This window comes from Rana temporaria, chromosome 3 (assembly GCF_905171775.1).
Source record: "Rana temporaria chromosome 3, aRanTem1.1, whole genome shotgun sequence".
In the NCBI taxonomy this organism is placed as follows: Eukaryota; Metazoa; Chordata; class Amphibia; order Anura; family Ranidae; genus Rana; species Rana temporaria.
The window spans coordinates 112,332,781-112,352,375 of NC_053491.1; the positions used below are offsets into that span (position 1 = coordinate 112,332,781).

The window sequence follows — 19,595 nt, forward strand, 5'->3', positions numbered from 1 at the left end:
CTTACCATTCTCAGAACACAAGGAATGGAGGATATTACTACCTAGGACTATTCTGTTACAAAGACAGGCACTTTATGAAAATAAAACCATTTTAAAATCGGGCATTTAGGAATTTCCTGCGGCTACAATTCCAAATCATCCGGCCTCCTAAGCCATCCAAAGAGGTTTTGAAGAAATAAGCCACCTAATCCCCTATGAAGAAATTAATATGCTATTTGCATAAGCAACAAATCCTGAAGGGAATATGGCACGCTTCAAAGGAGGTTTATTGGTGAAGAAAATGAAAAGCCACAAACAGGCCCAGAAGACCCCAAACAGCTAAATTGTGTATTTCTCAGTAGGCATATAAGCTCACCAACAATATTAAGGAAAATAAGCTGCCTTATGTGTATACAATTTGTACACAGTAAACCAATCACCTGCTCCAAATACGCCCAAACCTGAAAAACACAGGATGTCATCTGGACAGACACCTGAACTGTTTTTTCAGTGATGAAGGTTTACTGTAGGGAAACCAAAATCGGCAGAATTCAATATATATAAAAAAAAAAAAAAAAAATAAAACACACACACACACACACACACACACACACACACACACACACAAACCTTGCTAAAACAGCCAGGCCCCACAAAACTAAAATTTGAACATTGGGCAAATATAGACTACCATTGTTCTTGAACCCTTAGAGTCAACTAGCACAGACATTAAAGCTGGCCATAGACTGTTTGAATCCCGGCCAGTCCAGCATGTATGGGCAGGCTAATCGATCAATTGATCAACTTGGGTATAACCAGCATGCCCGATCTTTCATGCAATTATTGCCAGCGACTGTACCCGCAAGCAATAATCGCCATGTTCTCCCAGCAAGGACGGCTCCCCGGGCCCCCCTGGTAGGAGAATACAATAGCTCCGCAGGAGGCAGTGGGAAATCATGGTTGCAGGAAAGAAAAATCACAGCACCTATGGCTGGGCTTTAGCCACGCTGCGAACCCCAGAGGCAAGAATCTGTGCATTTCTGCGACCGAGATTGTCAGCTGTGTGTGAATAGCTACTGGGACAGTGCAATGGCTAGCCGTCGGTGGCTGCAGCCATTTGTGACAGTTTGTAAAAGCCAGACAGACATTAACTGCGTTGTACGTGGCTGGATGCCAGTGCAAATTAATTTGAATGTGAATGGAGCCTTATTCCATGGTTTTCTGGATCTAATCTTCTATGGAGCAGACACTAAAGTGAGCCATATGTAGAAGAGGATTTAAGCCTAGTACACACGGGCCGAATATTGGCAGGTTCAATAGAAACCGGACGACATTCGACCCGTGTGTATGGCAACTGGTTCAACCTTCTTTCAAAGTTTAATGACAAGAAAACTCTGCCGATCTGTGCTCTCAGCCAATGGCTGATATCACTGACCGGAGTGTTCTGGCCGAGGGTGGGGTGGGTTTTGGAACGCTGTACTAAAATTGGTTTGTTTGTACAGTGGCTCTGACCTAAGATGTTTTTTTTCCAACCCTAGTAGTGATGTCTACAAGTCTTTACCCTCTTATAGCACCCTAGCTAGCTGACATTTCTTAGAACTCCATTCACAAGAGATGGATAACATACTTTATTTGGTCTGCTCTGCAAGTAGTGTCTGTTTACCGTTACTAGTGCCAAGTTAACACCATCAGTGTTATTTTATCACCCCTTAGAATGAAATCAATTCACAACTATTAACACACGTCATCACTGCTTCAACACTAGGTTGAGTCTGGTGATAAAGGTCAGTAGATGTTTATGGAGGAAAGCAGAGAAAAAGGAGTCATTTGAGGTGGTGACCAAACACTGCAGGAGCTAAAATCATAATTTATGAGGCAATAATGTTAACAGTTCAATAATCATGTCACGTAGAAGAAAAAAAAAGGATTACACATCTTTGTGACATTTGTGTTTGCGAGTTAAAACATTGAGAAAAGGATCACAAGGATGTGGTGGTAAAACAACTCATTGATTTTAGCATACTGAGATCAGACTGCTGGAACGCAGAGGCAAATAGAAATATATACACTAGAACCACCCTACCTTACTATCTGGGAATTTCTTGACCCTTCATTTTAAAAGGATATACCGTATTTATCGGGGTATTGCGCGCTCCGGCGTATAGCGCGCACCCCTAAAGTGGACCCGCATTCCTGTAAAAAAAAACATTTTAGGGCTTAGTTTTGGTGTCTTGCGCGGCGTCCATCGGCGGCCTCGTCGGGTCCGGTATTCGTCTGCGGCTTCGGGTGTCCTCTTCGGCGGGTCCGGCGTCCTTCTGCAGGGTCCTCCCCGCGCCGAGTTTGAACACTGCGCCGGCATATACCGAGCGCAGTACACTCGTGTATAGTCGGGCAGGCTCGGCTCCTCTCGCGCTCACGTCCTGTACGTCCAGGACATGAGCGCGAGGAGCCAAGCCTGCCCGACTATACACGAGTGTACTGCGCTCGGTATATGCCGGCACAGTGTTCAAACTCGGAGCGGGAAAGGGGGGATCGGCGTATATCGCGCACCCACGATTTAGCCCTGATTTTCAGGGCAAAAAGTGCGCAGTATACACCGATAAATACGGTATGTGAATACTTTATTTTAGGATAAACTTAAAGGGGTTGTAAAGCCTCGTGTTTTTTCACCTTGCACTTTCTGGCCCCCCCCCCCCCCCCGAGCCCCTGTTTTACTTACTCGAGCCTCGAACTTTCGTGGGCACGATCCTGCGTCATTCTCCACACAGCTTGTCGGCTCTTCGTTGGATAGATTGATAGCAGCGCAGCCACTGGCTCCCGCCGCTGTCAATCAAATCCAATGACGGGGCCAACTCGGCGGCTATAGCCGCCGAGTGTATGACACGGGAGTGCGCCCACAAGGTAACCCCCTTGGGAGAGAGCTTCGCAGAGGGTTTTTTGGTTTTGCGGGGAGGAGCCACAAGAGCTGCCATGGGACCCACAGAAGAGGACGATCGGGGCCACACTGTGCAAAACGAACTGCAGTGGAGGCAAGTATGATATGTTTGTTATTTTTTCTTTTTTTTAAAACAATAACCTTTAGTATCACTTTAACAAGGAACTCACCATAAAGAGCTGTCCAGGTTTGATTGATGACATCTAGACACACTGTACCTGACCTGTGGAGACATAGGTCCAATTAAAAATAAAACACTGTACCAATTCCTTTTTTCACAGAAAGTGAGGTCGTTTAATAATCATATCCAAATTATACTCAGGAAGCACCACTTGGAATTTTACACAATTCAAATATTGTGTTCAGGCATATTTAGTGGCCCTGTGCAATGTAAAGTGACAGTTTCGCTCTAGCTAGAACATTTGTAGCTCAGAATTCAATATTTCCTTATCTTGCCTTACCAGCTGCACTTTAACTAGAGATATCATTCTTCGAATTTTCAGAATATTGCACTACTGCTCTTCAATCTGGCTGGGATTACTACATTGTCTGCAAGTTACAAATTTGCTGCTATAAATTCAAAAAGTGAAACTTACGCTTCATCGATATTGGGATGAAATATTTTGTTCATAAATCCTAAAAGAAAGAGCAAATACTAATTAGAAAACAAACTCTGTTGACCAACATGCATAGGAGCAGCATACAAGGTACATTTATACATGCCCTGGTATTCAAGGGGTTGAAGTTCATGGCTGCTACAGCAGATGTGAGCTTTGAATGGATTTTAAGGAACCCATGATGGACTTTCAGCTAAAATTGGTCTGGGTGTCCAAATCACTTTTATTAGGCTCCGAAGGTACGCTACCCCCTCCTCCACGGTAAACAAATTATGAGCGCAGGAGGAGGGGTTTCCCAATGGTCCCTGGAACCCAGAAGAGACCTGTGCTACATCACTTTCAGGTTCAGAGCAGTCATTCCCTGACCAAGCATGATCTGTACTTGATTAGCTGTAGTCAAAGGCAGGGTAGTCATCAGGGCTGGACTGGGACAAAAATTTGGCCCTGGACTTCATCCAGACTGGCCCACTTTGATAGGTCTCTCCTATGGCGGTCGGACAGCTCCCGCCCCCCCCCCCCCCAGCCACCTCTCCCTCTTCACTAGCCATTAGCCATTCTACTTTATTAGTAAAACGGCTGGTACTAGTACTCTTATAGGCAGTACCAGTTGGGAAGCTAGACATTATTTCACCCGGGCAAAGAATCAGTTTGGTGCCCCCCCTTATGGGACAAGATTAGGCAAAAGTGAGAAACTCCCAGGCCATAGCTGTTGAGTCAGCTGTCTGTCCCCTCCCCCGTGCTCCTTCTGGTCCCCCCTCTGCTTCTCTGTTCCCCCCCCCCAGGTGAGCACTGCGGGGAGTGAGAGGAGGTGAGCACTGCAGGGGAGGGAGAGACAGAGGAGCAGCGGTCCGCTGTCACTGAAGCCGGCCCACTAAGCCATCGGCCCACCGGGAAACTCCCTGTAGTCCCAATGGCCAGTCCATCCCTGGTAGTCATTAGGAGTTTCCATAGAACCCTAATGTTTCCATAAAGTTGACCTGTCACCTGCTATCAAGTAGGGTGATTTCACAAGGACACACAATTTGACATACCGGGTATTTCGTATCCATTTAACTCAATGAAACCCTATCTTATATTTTACCAAAAATTTGATTTATTTTTTTTGCACTCATTTCATTGCTTTTTCCCCCCCCTAAAAATATGTGTTTGATAAACAGCTGGGAAAATATTGTAAATTACATAAATTGCAAAACGCCAATATTACATTTTTTCAGGCCCATTGCTTTCAGAAAATATACAAAATAGTCATAATTGTTTGGACGTTTAAAAAAAGTTTATAGCAAAAAAATAAATAAAATAAAGCAGGTTTTTTTAACATCTGTTTTGAGTTGCCTTGAGTTTTGATTTCCGCACTGCTGGTGCTGCATTGGATGCACAGATTATAAACAAACATTTTTAAATCAGAAAGTATTCACACCCACTTGAAATTTTTCACATTTCATCATGTTACAACCAAAAACAAAATGTATTTTATTGGGATTTTTTTTTGTGATAGACCAAAAAAAAAAAAAGTGGCACATAATTGTAAAGTGGAAAAAAAAATTTAATGGTTTTCAATTTTTTTTTTACAAATATCTGAAAAGCGTGGTGTGCATTTGTATTCAGCCCCCGTCAATACATTGTAGAATCACCTATCGCATCAATTACAGCTGCAAGTCTTTTTGGGTATGTCTCTACCAGCTTCGCACATCTAGAGAGTGAAATGTATGCCCATTCTCCCTTGCAAAATAGCTCAAGCTCTGTCAGATTGGATGGAGAGCATCTGAACAGCAATTTTCAAGTCTTGCCACAGATTCTCAATTGGATTTAGGTCTGGACTGTGACTGGGCCATTCTAACACATGAATATGCTTTGATCTAAACCATTCCATTGTAGCTCTGGCTGTATGTTTGGGGTCGTTGTCCTGCTGGAAGGTGAACCTCCACCCCAGTCTCAAGGCTTTCGCAGACCGATTGCTGTATATTTGGCTCTATTCCACTTCCCATCAACTCTGACCAGCTTCCCTGTCCCTCCTGAAGAAAAGCATCCCCACAACACGATATCGTCACCACCATATTTCACAGTGGGGATGGTGTGTTCAGGGTGATGTGCAGTGTTAAGTTTCCACCACACATAGTGTTTTGCTTTTAAGCCAGAAAATTCTATTTTGGTCTCATCTGACCAGAGCACCTTCCTTTGTGTTTGCCGTGTCCCCCACTTGGCTTATCGCAAAACTGAAAACAAGACTTCTTATGGCTTTCTTCTGGTCACTGTAGCACCCTCTACATTAGATAGGTGCTAGATTTTTGCTGAGTGTAGGAAAATGTAGGCAGGCCTAGGTGGCAGCCAGACCTGTTTGTTTTGGTTTGCTTGGGCTGAGACTGTCTCAGAGTCAGCAGCTAGTGATTCACAGGCAGCACCACCAAGACCTCCCTTTTTCTTCTACAGGATTCTAGAAGGAGAGGTGGGATGGAACTGCCTGGGGTGTTCCAAGGAGCCCTGACCAATCCCCAACTTGGATTGTCAGGGGGGGGGGGGCAGGCCTCCTTAAATACACAGGGTCTGCCCAGCTGGGGAGGAGTGGAAGAATTGAACATGGATTAGAGTACTAGGCTATCGGGGTCTTTGGAGGGAATGACCTTGGGTGCATGATGGAGCCCTTTAGGAAAGCATGAAGGTCCTGGACAGGAGGAGCAAGTGAGGACAGCAGGAGCTAGTACTTCCGGGCAAGTCTTCAGGAGGGATCCACCGGTTGCAGCCAGGATGACAGGGGAGACATGTCTGAGAGGAAAACAGTCAGAGATGGGTGCAGAGCCAGTAGTGAGGACTGCAATATAATGGGCATAGGAGTCAGTCAGCTGCAGCCAGGAGGGCTGACTGGGAGCAGTAGTCCATCTGTAGGACAGCCAGCACTAAAGACTATTTCTGCTACACTATAGGGGCCTGCGGTCCCTGCCTGCAAAGTGCAATTGCCGAGACCTGGTTCAGCCAGTGTCAGGCCTAGCCTTACATGTGCTAGCTGGTCCTGGGGATAAAGAGTTGTGAGGAGGAAGGAAGAGGAATAGACTGCAAGCAAGGAAAGTGCTGAAGGAGACTGAAGTAGTAACTTGTACAAAGAAACGTACATAGTTGTCCCAATTAATTGATCTACAATCCACCGGGCATCCCATATTTCCCTTACCCCATCCAAGTTAAATTCCCTCAATAAAACAAAAACATGGACTGTTCATTGTCTTAAGGTGACTGAGAAATGAATGCCGGGCGACAGGTGGATCACTACACTCAGCGGCTCCTACAGGAGCACCGCTACACCACTCTTCCATAAAGTGGAGATTTGTGGAGCACATGACTAATAGTTGTCCTGTGGACAGATTCTCCCACCTGAGCTTTGGATCTCTGCAGCTTCAGAGAGTCACCATGTGCCGCTTGGCTGTTTCTCCGATTATAGCTCTTCTTGCCCAGGCCTGTCCGTTTAGGTGGGCGGCCATGTCTTGGTAGGTTTGCAGTTGTGCCATACTCTTTCCATTTTCAGATGAACTGATAAGTGCTCTGTGAGATATTCAAAGCTTGGGATTTTTTTTTATAACATAACCCTGCTTTAAACTTTTCTCCCAACTTTATTCCTGACCTGTCAGGTGTGTTCCTTGGCCTTCTGACACCGTTTGTTTATAAAGGTTCTCCAACAAACCTCTGAGGGCTTTAAAGAACAGCTGTATTTATACAGAGATTAAATTACACACAGGTGGACTCCATTTACTAATCAGGTGACTTCTGAAAGCAATTGGTTCCACTAGATTTTAATCATCCGTGAATAATTGTGGAATGTAAATGGACAGCAAATATTCAAAAACAGTCCTTAGTGAAAACAAAAAGAGTCCTTTCACCAGTGATTATGAAAAGAAAAGTCCGTATTGATAAGTGACAATCCAAAAGAAGAGAAGACCTCCACCAAACGAGTATTGAATCTGCTTACCAGATTCCCGGTGGTCTCTTAGTTAAAAGAAGACCCCAGGTAGCATGAAGATTTTAAACTCTGCAGAGTCAAAGCTTGAAGGGCAATCAGGCAAACGATCTCGGTTGCACTCCAGTGTTAGGGGATACGGTGACCATACAACATAGAAGATATAGGAGGCCACTCCTCTGCTGCCACTTCCAATGTTTCCTCTCTAGCAGAGAGGAAACATTGGAAGTGGCAGCAGAGGAGTGGCCTCCTATATCTTCTATGTTGTATGGTCACCGTATCCCCTAACACTGGAGTGCAACCGAGATCGTTTGCCTGATTGCCCTTCAAGCTTTGACTCTGCAGAGTTTAAAATCTTCATGCTACCTGGGGTCTTCTTTTAACTAAGACCACCGGGAATCTGGTAAGCAGATTCAATACTCGTTTGGTGGAGGTCTTCTCTTCTTTTGGATTGTCACTTATCAATACGGACTTTTCTTTTCATAATCACTGGTGAAAGGACTCTTTTTGTTTTCACTAAGGACTGTTTTTGAATATTTGCTGTCCATTTACATTCCACAATTATTCACGGATGATTTATTTCATTAGATTTTGGATACTTGTTTACATTGTATTATGTGTAGCGCATCTTGTTTTTTTTTTTCCCATATGTTTCACTGTTTGTATATATCCAGTAAGACGCAGCTTCACTTGTATCACATTTGATTGCCACTCAGTAGTAGTCACTTTTTATCACCTAATTTATTAGCGCGGTTGCTTTCCTATTTTTTCCACTAGATTTTAGTTAGGGTTATCCGAGTAAAGGGGGGGGATGAATAAAAATGCCCGCCATACTTTTCAGTACGCTCCGGCGTGTTCGCACACTCCACGTGCAGAGCCCGCCAGGAAGTCTGCAATGCGCTGATCACAGGCAGCGAGACATTGTCACGATGTGCGGCTGCAGAGATCGGGAAATGTCTCACCGCCTGTGATTAGCGCAGCGCCGACTTCCAGGCGGGCTCTGCACGTAGAGTGTGCGAACACGCCGGAGCTCATCCCTACTTTTCAGATATTTGTAAAAAAATAATTTTCCTTCCACCTTTACAATTATGTGACACTTTGGGCTTTTCTGTGATGGACACAAACAATAAAATACCGTATTTATCGGTGTATACCGCGCACTATTTTGCCCTGAAAATCAGGGCAAAATCGTGGGTGCGCGATATACGCCGATACCCGCGTCGAGTTTGAATACTGCGCCGACATATACCGAGCGCAGTACACTCGTGTATAGTCGGGCAGTCTCGGCTACACTCGCGCTCACGTCCTGTACGTCCAGGACGTCAGCACAAGCATTGCCGACTATACGCGAGTGTACTGCGCTCGGTATATGCCGGCGCAGTATTCAAACTCGGCGCGGGAAACGAGCGAGGAGGACGCCGCAGAAGGACGCCGGACCCGACGAAGAGGACACCCGAAGGCCCAGATGGACGCCGGACCCGACGAGGCCGCCGATGGACGCCGTGCAAGACACCAAACTAAGTACAAAAATCTTTTTTTCAAAGAAATTTCGGGGCAACTTTAGGGGTGCGCGCTATACCCCAATAAATACGGTACATCCAAGTTTTTGGTTGTAACATGACAAAATGTGTAAAATTTCAAGGGGTATAAATACTTATTCCAAGGCACTGTGGATAATATGGAGGTGGTTTAGAATGGGTAAGGTTTTTGATGCCGTGTCACTGGGTTAGACCGTACATGAAAAACCTGATGGGACACAGACAGCAATGAAAACACGACAAAAATGTTCCAACTCTTTAATATCCAGAACTAGGGTTGTCCAGATACCGATACTAGTATCGGTATCGGGACCGATACCGAGTATTTGCGGGAGTACTCGTACTCGCGCAAATGCTCCCGATACCTAAATAGAATACTTTTTTTGTATTTATCAACATGTTCTATGAAAATTCTTTGAGTTTTTTACTACTGCGTGACAAGCAAATAAAACATTTTTATTAATTTTTACTCATTTTTATTCTTTTATAATGTCTTGAGTTAGAGTTCTTCATAATTCTAAAGAAAATATCCTTAGTCTGTATTGTGGTTTGAAAACTGTCACATGACATTTAAAAAAAGTATCGGTATTCGGTATCGGCGACTACATGAAAAAAAGTATCGGTACTTGTACTCGGTCCTAAAAAAGTGGTATCGGGACAACCCTATCCAGAACCTAAACCAATGTAAAAATGACATAATATTCATGTCAATTTCAACCAATAGGCAGAGCTCCAACCTCCTTTCCACACATTTAGCAGGTTATTCTTTACTCATTTAAAAAGCTACACAATCACTAGCAATTTCTCATTTTCCTATCTTGCACAGCTGCATGTAGCTTCCCTACAGCCTCTGTCACAATAGTCAGCAAGCAAATACAATCAACAATGCTCCAACAGCTGCCCAGTCATACGTATCATATTTAATGTCTCATGGTTACAAAACACTGACAAAGACAGGAAAAGCTTAGTATTACCAACCTATAGAAGGAGATTTAAAAGGATATTTATCAGGAAGGTCCACTCTAACTTTCCACACGCCACCTTCATATGGTGCTGCCAGAAAAATACAAAACAAGGTTAGTAAACGGTTAAAGCACAAGGACTTCATAAAAAGCATCCATACGCAAGGTAGAAATGTGGACTTTCCTGCACAAATTGTAAACACTCAACATTTCTACCACAAAACTCTAGAGACTCTGCTTTTTAGGATAGTCACACATACATTTTTTGGGCTTGCTTTTGTTAAATTTCAATCTGGTGATGTAGCCAGCAAGTCAGTTTTCACAGCATAAACTCCCCAGCAGAATGCATGGTTGCTGTAAACGGATTATAAAGAGTGAGCTGGAGTTTGGATTCAATTTGTTAATGGGTCTAAATGTGCTAGTACATCTAAGGCCTCATTTACACTGCTGCTGGTAAAAGGACATTTAGGAGCAGTAAGGCCCCTTTCACACTGGGGCAGGATGTGCAGTGGCGGTATAGCGCAGCTTTTTTTTAGATGCGCTATACCGTCGGAACTGCGGCGGTGTTCGCCGGCTAGCGGCCGGGAAATGGTTAATACCGACGGCAATGCGCCTCTGCGGAGGCGGTAGATGCGCTATACCGTCGGAACTGCGGCGGTGTTCGCCGGCTGGCGGCCGGGAAATGGTTAATACCGACGGCAATGCGCCTCTGCAGAGGCGGTATAGCTGCGGTTTCCTATTGCTTTCAATGGGAAGGAGCGGTAAACACACCGTTCCAAAGATGCTGCTAGCAGGACTTTGAGCGGTCCTGCTAGCGCACCGCTCCAGTGTAAAAGCCTTCATGCTTTCACACTGAAGAAACAACAGCCGCTGTTTAGGGTCGGTTTGCAGGTGCTATTTTTAGCGCAGTAGCTCCTGCAAACCGCCCCAGTGTGAAAGGGGTCTTAGGCATTTTTTCCCACTTCTTCTGAACTCTCCTCTATGTTATCTTATCAGTACATGTACACAGGGCCGTTTATAGGCAGTTGAGTTTAGAGGCTTTTTTGGAAAGCAAAAAAATTAACTAAAACACAGAGTTCAGAGGCATTTCAAGCGCCAAACTTGGCGAAATGCGTTTCGTTTACAGGCTTTTTTTTTTTTTAAACGCTTCTAAAGGCAGAGCTTTCCTCCCCATCACTAATTTATCTCGGGTGTTGGGAAAACTTGCTCATGCCTCATGAACAGTGGAAAGAAGCACCAGAGAAATAATAATTACAGCTTAGGAGATAGACAAGTAAACATTACAGATGTTTGTGCTTTGTTCAGATTTTAGGACTGAGGTTTACAACCACTTTCATTTTGTTCAACCACCAATTGGATTGCAACCTGCCCTGAGGCTGGCATCACATCTACCCTTTGTGGTAAAGCTCATTACTGCAATACGTAGCACTGTGTGGAGACATTGTTTTAAAATGGCAACCCCAGACCCGTACACATGGCATCGGCAGACCCGCACTGTAGCCAAATGCTACAGATTGTGGTTCACTGGTAAAAAAAAAAAAAAAAAAAGAAGGAGGAACTTCACTATATTTCACCCCCCACACCCTTTTTTGCAAGGTAGTGTTTGCTTATGTAGTACACCAATGGTGACATAGCCCAGAGTCACGTTATGCCTGTGTGGATAGCATCAGTTGACAAAGGGGTACCGAAAGACTGGGAAGGTATACAATGGGCATTTGACAAGAAAAGGGTCAGCACTGAATTTACCACTAGATGACCAAACTTCAAGTGGTTACACCGGGATGATGCTTGCAGCTGTAGGCATCATCCCAAAACCATTTATTTTTTTGGAGCCGACGGTCATGTCTCTTGTAAAAGCCAATCCTAGCGGCCAAACTTTTACAAGCAGCAGAATGGCTGTCAGGCTGTCCCCACCGCTTCGGTCAGCTGATCATAGAAGCAAAAGACCGGAACCGCTCTGTCCAACTACGATATAGGGACCCGGATGTAAACAGCATCATTTTTAAAAATTAAAAGATCTGATCCGATTTGATCACACCGATCTTTGTGTTTTTAATGCTTTTAAGGGCAGAGGAGAGATCTGGGAGTCTAACAGATCCCAGATCTCTCCATAAAGAGAGGACCTGTCACATGCCTATTGCTGTCACAAGGGATGTGTACCTTCCTTTTGACAGCAATAAAAGCGATTAAAAAAAACAAAAAAATTTAAAAAGGAGACTGTGTAAAAAAAGTCTCCCCGTACAAACGCAAACGCATGCGGAGGTCCAGCACACAGTCAAACGGCAATCGTCCCCACATTGTGAGGCATCACTGAACGTCAGATCATGGGCAACCATTATAGCACCAGACCTCCTGTGTAGATCTGGTAACCTGTAAAGGCTTTAAAAGCATCGCCTATGGAGAAGTAAAATTGACATCACCGTTGCACGGACGTGCACAATTTTAAAACGCGATATGTTTGGTATTGATTTACTCTAACATCCTTTATAATTTTACCAAAAATTGGCTTATGCATTGTTGTGGGAGAAAAAAAATATTTGCACAAAAAAATTGCATTTGAAAAAACTGCTGGGAAAATACAATATGACATAAAAAAATTGCAACACCCACCAATTTTTTCTCTAGGGCAGGGGTCGGGAACCTATGGCTCGCGAGCCAGATGTGGCTCTTTTGATCTGGCTCTCTCGCCTCTCAATCCGCGGATCGCATGGTGTGCCGATCTGCGGATTGAGCCCATAGGAAAGGCCGTGGCTTCGGCCTAGCTCCGGCCATCTTGGTACACCCAGCGGCAGCCTTAGTGAGCGGCGGGCTGTCGTCATCACCCGCCGCAACTGATCGTAGATCTGCCTGCTTGCGCAGTGGTAAGCAAGCAGACAATCATATATACAGTGTGGGGGGGAGGGAGATGGGGATATTACAGTGGGGGGATGGGGCTATTACAGTGGGGGGGTGTGGATATTACGGGGGGGGGGGGATGTGAATATTGCAGTTTTAAACATATTGTATGGCTCTCACGGAATTGCATTTTAAAATATGTGGCGTTTATGGCTCCCTCAACCAAAAAGGTTCCCGACCCTGCTCTAGGGCCTCGGCTTTAAAATATATAATGTTTGGGGGTTTCCAAGTAATTTTTTAGCATAAAATACTGATTGTTACAAAAAAGTGCCAGAAAAGGCCTGGAGTTAAAGTGGTTAATACACATATATGGCGTCAATTGTCTTGCCAATCCGGATAGAGCCAGCCGTTTGTTGCATGGCTGGCTTTCTTCTTATCCTGGCTGCAAGTATAGAAGTCTGCTAGCGTAGCAGATTCTCCCAAACTACCAGATCACTTCGTAGCAGGATGGCAGCCATCATGCTGGTCTGCAGGCCTGTCAGGAAGGTTTCTAGAAGGCCGAATTAACCCCCCGTAAAGTGTCACATTACGGTGGGAGGTCAGGTGGAGTGCATATATATGGGGCGGTGCTCCTCGTACTTGGCATTGTTTGGTTAATTGCAGCCAAGTCAATATCTATACAGACAAGTGGCAGCTGTTCTTGGGTTCAGCTTTCCCACAATGTGGCTCTGAGTAAATGCCTTTAAAATGAAGTTTTGAGAAGTGAATGACTACCGTTCCTTTATAGACGGTGGGATCAACCCTAGAGTGGTGAAGTAATACAAGTCATCTACGGTCATGTTACGTAAAACGCCAAGGTGGCTGTCATGTGTACGGCCTTTAGAACCTAGATAACACCTCAACCGTGATTTCACCTAGTTTTGTATTCCGCCATAAACTGAAATATATACAAACAGAATGACACAGAGGTAATACTTACTTCCTTGTGGTCCATAAAACTTCACTATAAACTCATTTAGTCCTCCTAGGATTGTGACTTCATGTTTGCTTTCAATACTAAAAGGATTGAGTTAAGAAATAAAAACTACGAGTTTCAACAACGTTATAAAAAGCAAAAGGTCGAAATGGCCGTACCACACAATACATTTTGTTAATAAAATCATGTACAGGTTGCGTGTTTTTTTTTGCAAACTTTTTTAATGGGGAACTTTATTAACTAGATCTTTCATTTATAATTCATGTCCGAACTGTCAGTTCGCAAATAAGAGTTTATCACTGGACAATAAACTATTAACATTCTTAGGAAGTAAGACTTTAATGAAAAACCAAAGCTCAGGTTCATTTAACATCAAGAGATGTTCTGTAGTTCATAGAAGAACTGGAAACAATGTTAACTGATAACAGTGCAACAAAGGCAGCAAGTACAGGAAGCCCTCAGCGCTACAAGATTTATATCATGATCAATAGGTTTTCTGCATTGAACAGATAAATATACCATTTGGAATAGTTTTGTTAACAGAGCAAAAGATTCACAAGCAAAGCTGCATCATCACAGACTGTGCTTTGTGAATTGTAAAGACAGGAAGGAAGACGAACAGCAAATTGGCAGGAGATGCAATGGGAACTGTACAACGCAGGAAGTCTATGGGGCGAAAAGTGCATCCTAATGTACCAAAAAAGCACCTGTAGCAGTCTTCCTAAAACCTAGGACAGTACATGAGTAGTGAACGCCCCCCAGAGAATAATGGAGATGGTCTTGCCATGCATTTTCGCTCCTTTAATCGAGTTGCAAAGTCTCAGGGTTTTCACCTTAAAGTGGTTGTAAATCCTTCACAACCAACCACTCTTCACTACAGGTAAGCCTATAAAGGGATCTCCCTCTTTAAATGCATTACCAATAGACCTGCGTTACATTTTTTATGTGTTTTTTGAGTCACTTGACCCATGTAAAACACGATAAGAACTGCAAAATCGTGGCAATACTGCAGGTGTGTTTGGTGCCATAAACCAGCACCTTTATCTGCAAAATGCCACACCATTTCGGCCGCCGAAATTCCTGTGCATGCAAATTTTTTTGTACCCATCTCTTGACTTATGCCTGTCCAAATCTTTATCCCGGAGATTTTTTGACTGTGCCTTGCTACCCATAGTTGATTGTTTGCTTCCGTTGCACTACCAGGGACCGAAATGCTCCAGGAAGAGCTAATCAAAATGACCACAGCTGATCACAGTTGAAAGTCAAATAGCTTTGTGAGCCATAAAGGTGATTAGCTACGCCTACATGAGTTTACATTTCATTTTTAGGAGGGTGGTGATCCTTCTTTCCAACTCCGATTCGGTTTTGAATTTTTTTCTGACGACATGTTGGTGTTATATTTTTCACTTAAGTTGCACTGAGTAAATACAGGTGGATAAAATAAAAAACAGCCTGTCTTCATTTCAAGCTGCAAATCAACAAAATGTAAATGTTAAAAATGGGGGGGGGGGGGGGGGGGGGAGTCATTTCTATACCCACTGTATGCGATTGCCTACTCACTACAGCACTGAAAACTAGTGATGAGAACAGACATGTGGAAGGTTGTGAACGTCTAACAGTACATATATTATGGTCATAGCACAATACTTCCTGTGCAATTTCCAGTTATTCATAAAACAAATGAATTACAGTCCCTGAACAGGTCCAAAAACAAAAAAATAAAACAATGAAAATGTCAGGTCACCAAAACCATTTCTTAATATATTTCTGGAGCAGCGCACACACACAACTAGCATCGTGGACACATCCTGCCCAGACAGAGAACAATATCCCAACTACCATAACAGGAAGATACCTGGGGAAACCCAAGTCCCATGCTTTTGTACCCTGAAGGCCCACTGCATCAACTTCATCCTCCAATTCAGAAGTAGCTGGGGAGAGAAAGAGGATCCCACAGAAAATAGAAGGTATTAAAACGCATTAAAGGGTTACTAAATCCTTGTAAAAAAATAAAAACCACCATGTCATACTTACCACCTCTGTGCAGTTGGTTTTGCACATCATGGCCCCGACCCTCCTCTTCTGTTGTCCCTCAGTGGCACCCATGGCTCCTCTTCTCGAGTGCCCCACCTGAGAAGAGCTCTCCTTCGGGACACCCATGTGTCCTTTGGCCCCGCCCCCGCATCATTTGATTTGATTGACAGCAGCGGGAGCCAAAGGCTGTGCTGCCATCTATCCAATCAGGACACGAGACACTGGCTAGAGCTCGTCGCAAGGGCGAGAAAGAATGGGTTCAGGTAAGTAAAATGGGGGGTCTGCTGCATGACAGCATTTTCACCTTAATGCATAGGATGCATTAAGGTGAAAAAAACACGAGGGTTTACAACCCATTTAAGCGCCTACATCACTTGACAAACCATAACGCTCAGTTTCTTGCATGGAGTGTAGATTTTCAATACAGAATACTTGGCTGATTGTGACTGCTCTAGATCTTGGCTGGAGTGAGCAGGATGCCAGTTCTACTACATGCCAGGTTTTAAATGACTGCATTAGACGCATGCACAGACATACAATTATCATGAAGCTAGGCACATAATGTGCCGTTACACACATAGGAATTGCTATTCCCAAAAAGAAAAGGCTGTTCCAGGAATCTGTTCTGCCGTCACTACACATGACAGCTTGTATTTGCTACTACAAGACATACAACATCATCTAAAAATACATCAACATGACAGAACATTAACTCTTAGGCACTATAGTAATTAAAACCCTATTAAATTGCTTGTGGGGGACAAAAATAAAAAAATACTCCTGGCCCCATTCTAAAATCACTAGGCTTTGGTGGAAAAATGTATAAAAAAAAATATATATATATTTTATATACAAACACATATCCACACGTGTTATATTTAAAGGGGTTGTAAAGGTTAGTTTTTTATTTTCTAAATAGGTTCCTATAAGCTAGTGCATTGTTGGGTCACTTAGCTTTTCCTTCGATTTCCCTTCTAAATGTTTTTTTCTTTGTCTGAATTTCTCACTTCCTGTTCCTCAGTAAGCTGTTCTGGCTGACAAACACCCAGCCAGATGATGGGGGCAAGTTTACCGAGGAGAAACAGGAAGTGAGAAACTCAGATAAATGAAAATAAAAAAACATTTAGAAGGGAAATCGAAGGAAAAGGTCCGCCGCATGTATATGTACGTCGGCAGACATGCGGCGGTCGGAAACCCGCGGGGAGCGATCCGGGACGAGGGCGCAGCTATTCGTTTCTAGCCGCCCACTCGCGATCGCTCCCCGGAGCTGAAGAACGGGGAGAGCCGTATGTAAACACGGCTTCCCCGTGCTTCACTGTGGCGGCTGCATCGATCGAAGGATCCCTTTTATAGAAAGACTCGATCGATAACATCAGACATACAGCCACACCCCCCTACAGTTGTAAACACACACTAGGTGAACCCTAACTCCTACAGCGCCCCCTGTGGTTAACTCCCAAACGGCAACTGTCATTTTCACAATAAACAATGCAATTTAAATGCATTTTTTGCTGTGAAAATGACAATGGTCCCAAAAATGTGTCAAAATTGTCCGAAGTGTCCGCCATAATGTCGCAGTCACGAAAAAAAAAAATCGCTGCTCGCCGCCATTAGTAGTAAAAAAAAAAAACTATCCCCTATTTTGTAAACGCTATAAATTTTGCGCAAACCAATCGATAAACGCTTATTGCGATATTTTTATACCAAAAATAGGTAGAAGAATACGTATCCGCCTAAACTGAGGGAATTTTTTTTTATATATATATGTTTTTGGGGGATATTTATTATAGCAAAAAGTAATATTGCATTTTTTTCAAAATTGTCGCTCTATTTTTGTTTATAGCGCAAAAAATAAAAACCGCAGAGGTGATCAAATACCACCAAAAGAAAGCTCTATTTGTAGGGGAAAAACGACGCCAATTTTGTTTGGGAGCCACGTCGCACGACCGTGCAATTGTCTGTTAAAGCGACGCAGTGCCGAATTGTAAAAACCTCTTGGGTCATTTAGCAGCATATTGGTCCGGTCCTTAAGTGGTTAAAGGAACCTATTTAGAAAATAAAAAACTAACCTTTACAACCCCTTTAAGGTCTGAGTGCAGACAAAATCAAGACAGACAGGAGGTTGTGTCCTCAGCTTAGTGGCAATTCTCCATACTGTCCATCCACACCCCTTAAACTTCTAGGGCAACGGGTGTGAATACAACCAATTATCTGTCACAGGCTCTCAAAGCCAGACTATACCCTCTCTTTGTGTCCAGCTTCACCATTCATAGAAGTTGAACTATAGATTCTGAGGATAAAATGATCTATGAATGGAGGTGGTGGATCCATCGATCATCCGTTTGGAATCCATGTAATCTGTAGGCGTATATCTTGAAAGTCATCACGTCTACAAACTATGGAATGGATTTAGGGACTTTAATTTAGAAGATCTGACATGTCATCTGGCAGAAAGGGAACCGCCTTGTTTATACTGGCAGATCCCTGTTCTGCCTTTGTACACCACGATCGCGGGCCGCTGCGGCAGACAGAGTCTACCGGACACGCTCCCGCAGCATACAGCTACGATGGTTCACACAAGAGAGCCGACCTGCCACAGTATAATGGCGGCAGGTGGTCGGCAAGCAGTTAAGCCTTCAAATGTAAATTTAACAATAGAAGCAGATTGGTTGCCATGCACAGAGGAACCAGATTCTGTCTGCTCCAATTTTGATAAATCCTCTCTGTTTACATTCGAGAGCCCTTCCCTTCCTCTCCCAGTGGAGGATTCATTGGTAAGTGAGTGATATTAGCAATAGATTCATGGTGACTAGTAAGAGATTGTTGGTTAGTTTGGTTTACCACTTCACCCCCTTCCTCCGATGTACATCTCTCCTCTCTATGCTGTCCCTATATGACCTGTATATCCACACCCTCACCACCTGTACATTAACCCCTTATCTCTCCTCCCACTGTATAGGACCTGTACATTAACCTCTTTTCTGCTTCCTCTGATGATCTATGCAATAATGATTGCTGTATCTACTACACCACTGCCAAGCTCTGTTTTACCATTTAGTCATTTTGGGGTGCAAAGGGGGTTCATACTGTACTGGCATTGTTATGCTTTATAGCAAAGTAAGGGAAACTTCTTGGTCTTTTGTGGTTATAAACTGATTGTCAATGCTAAAGTTCTTTTACCTTCATGTATAAAAACCTTCTGTGTGCAGCAGCCACCCAAATACTTACTGGAGCCCTATCTAGATCCAGCTATGTGCACGAGAGCCTCCGCTCTCCCTCATTGGCTCCTGTTAATGACAGGCCAGTGAGCCAATGAGGAGAGAGTGGGGGGCAGAGCCAAGCCACGCTTTTTGTGTGAATGAACAAACAGAGCAGCGGCACTGGAGCAAGCTTGCTTGGGTGCCCCCATAGCAAGCGGGTTGCTATGGGGGCACTCGGCAGGTGTGTCAGCAGGGGACCCAAGAAGAGGATGATTGGGGTTGATCTGCAAAACCACTGCACAGAGCAGGCAAGTATGACAGGTTTGTTACTTAAAAAAATAAAATATGCCATTGAAATCACTTCAAATACCACCAAAAGAAAGTCACCAAAAAATATCAAAATGTATTTTAGTAAAGTGTTGCATGGCCCAGTAATTGTCTATTATAGGTTAGTACTCGAGTGGTTAAGTGATTGGTGCTACCTGTACAAGAAGCCCTTGATTTTAATATATCCTAACTGCCCAGTGTCGCCTGTATGCCAAGCCTGTGAACCCAGAAGTGCAAAGTTAAAGTGTTACT

The 19,595-nt window shown here is 43.8% G+C and overlaps 1 protein-coding gene across 1 annotated transcript in view; it reads right to left on the reverse strand.

Annotated features, from left to right (window-relative positions):
* Positions 1-19,595, reverse strand: part of UBE2H (ubiquitin conjugating enzyme E2 H) — a 61,274-nt gene that overhangs the window by 8,489 nt on the left and 33,190 nt on the right. Inside the window, exons 2-5 of the mRNA XM_040343255.1 lie at positions 13,786-13,862; positions 9,988-10,062; positions 3,511-3,550; positions 3,085-3,137 (exon numbers count right to left, since the gene is read on the reverse strand). Coding sequence (XP_040199189.1) covers positions 3,085-3,137; positions 3,511-3,550; positions 9,988-10,062; positions 13,786-13,862 — 245 coding nt within the window. The remainder of the gene's footprint in view (positions 1-3,084; positions 3,138-3,510; positions 3,551-9,987; positions 10,063-13,785; positions 13,863-19,595) is intronic.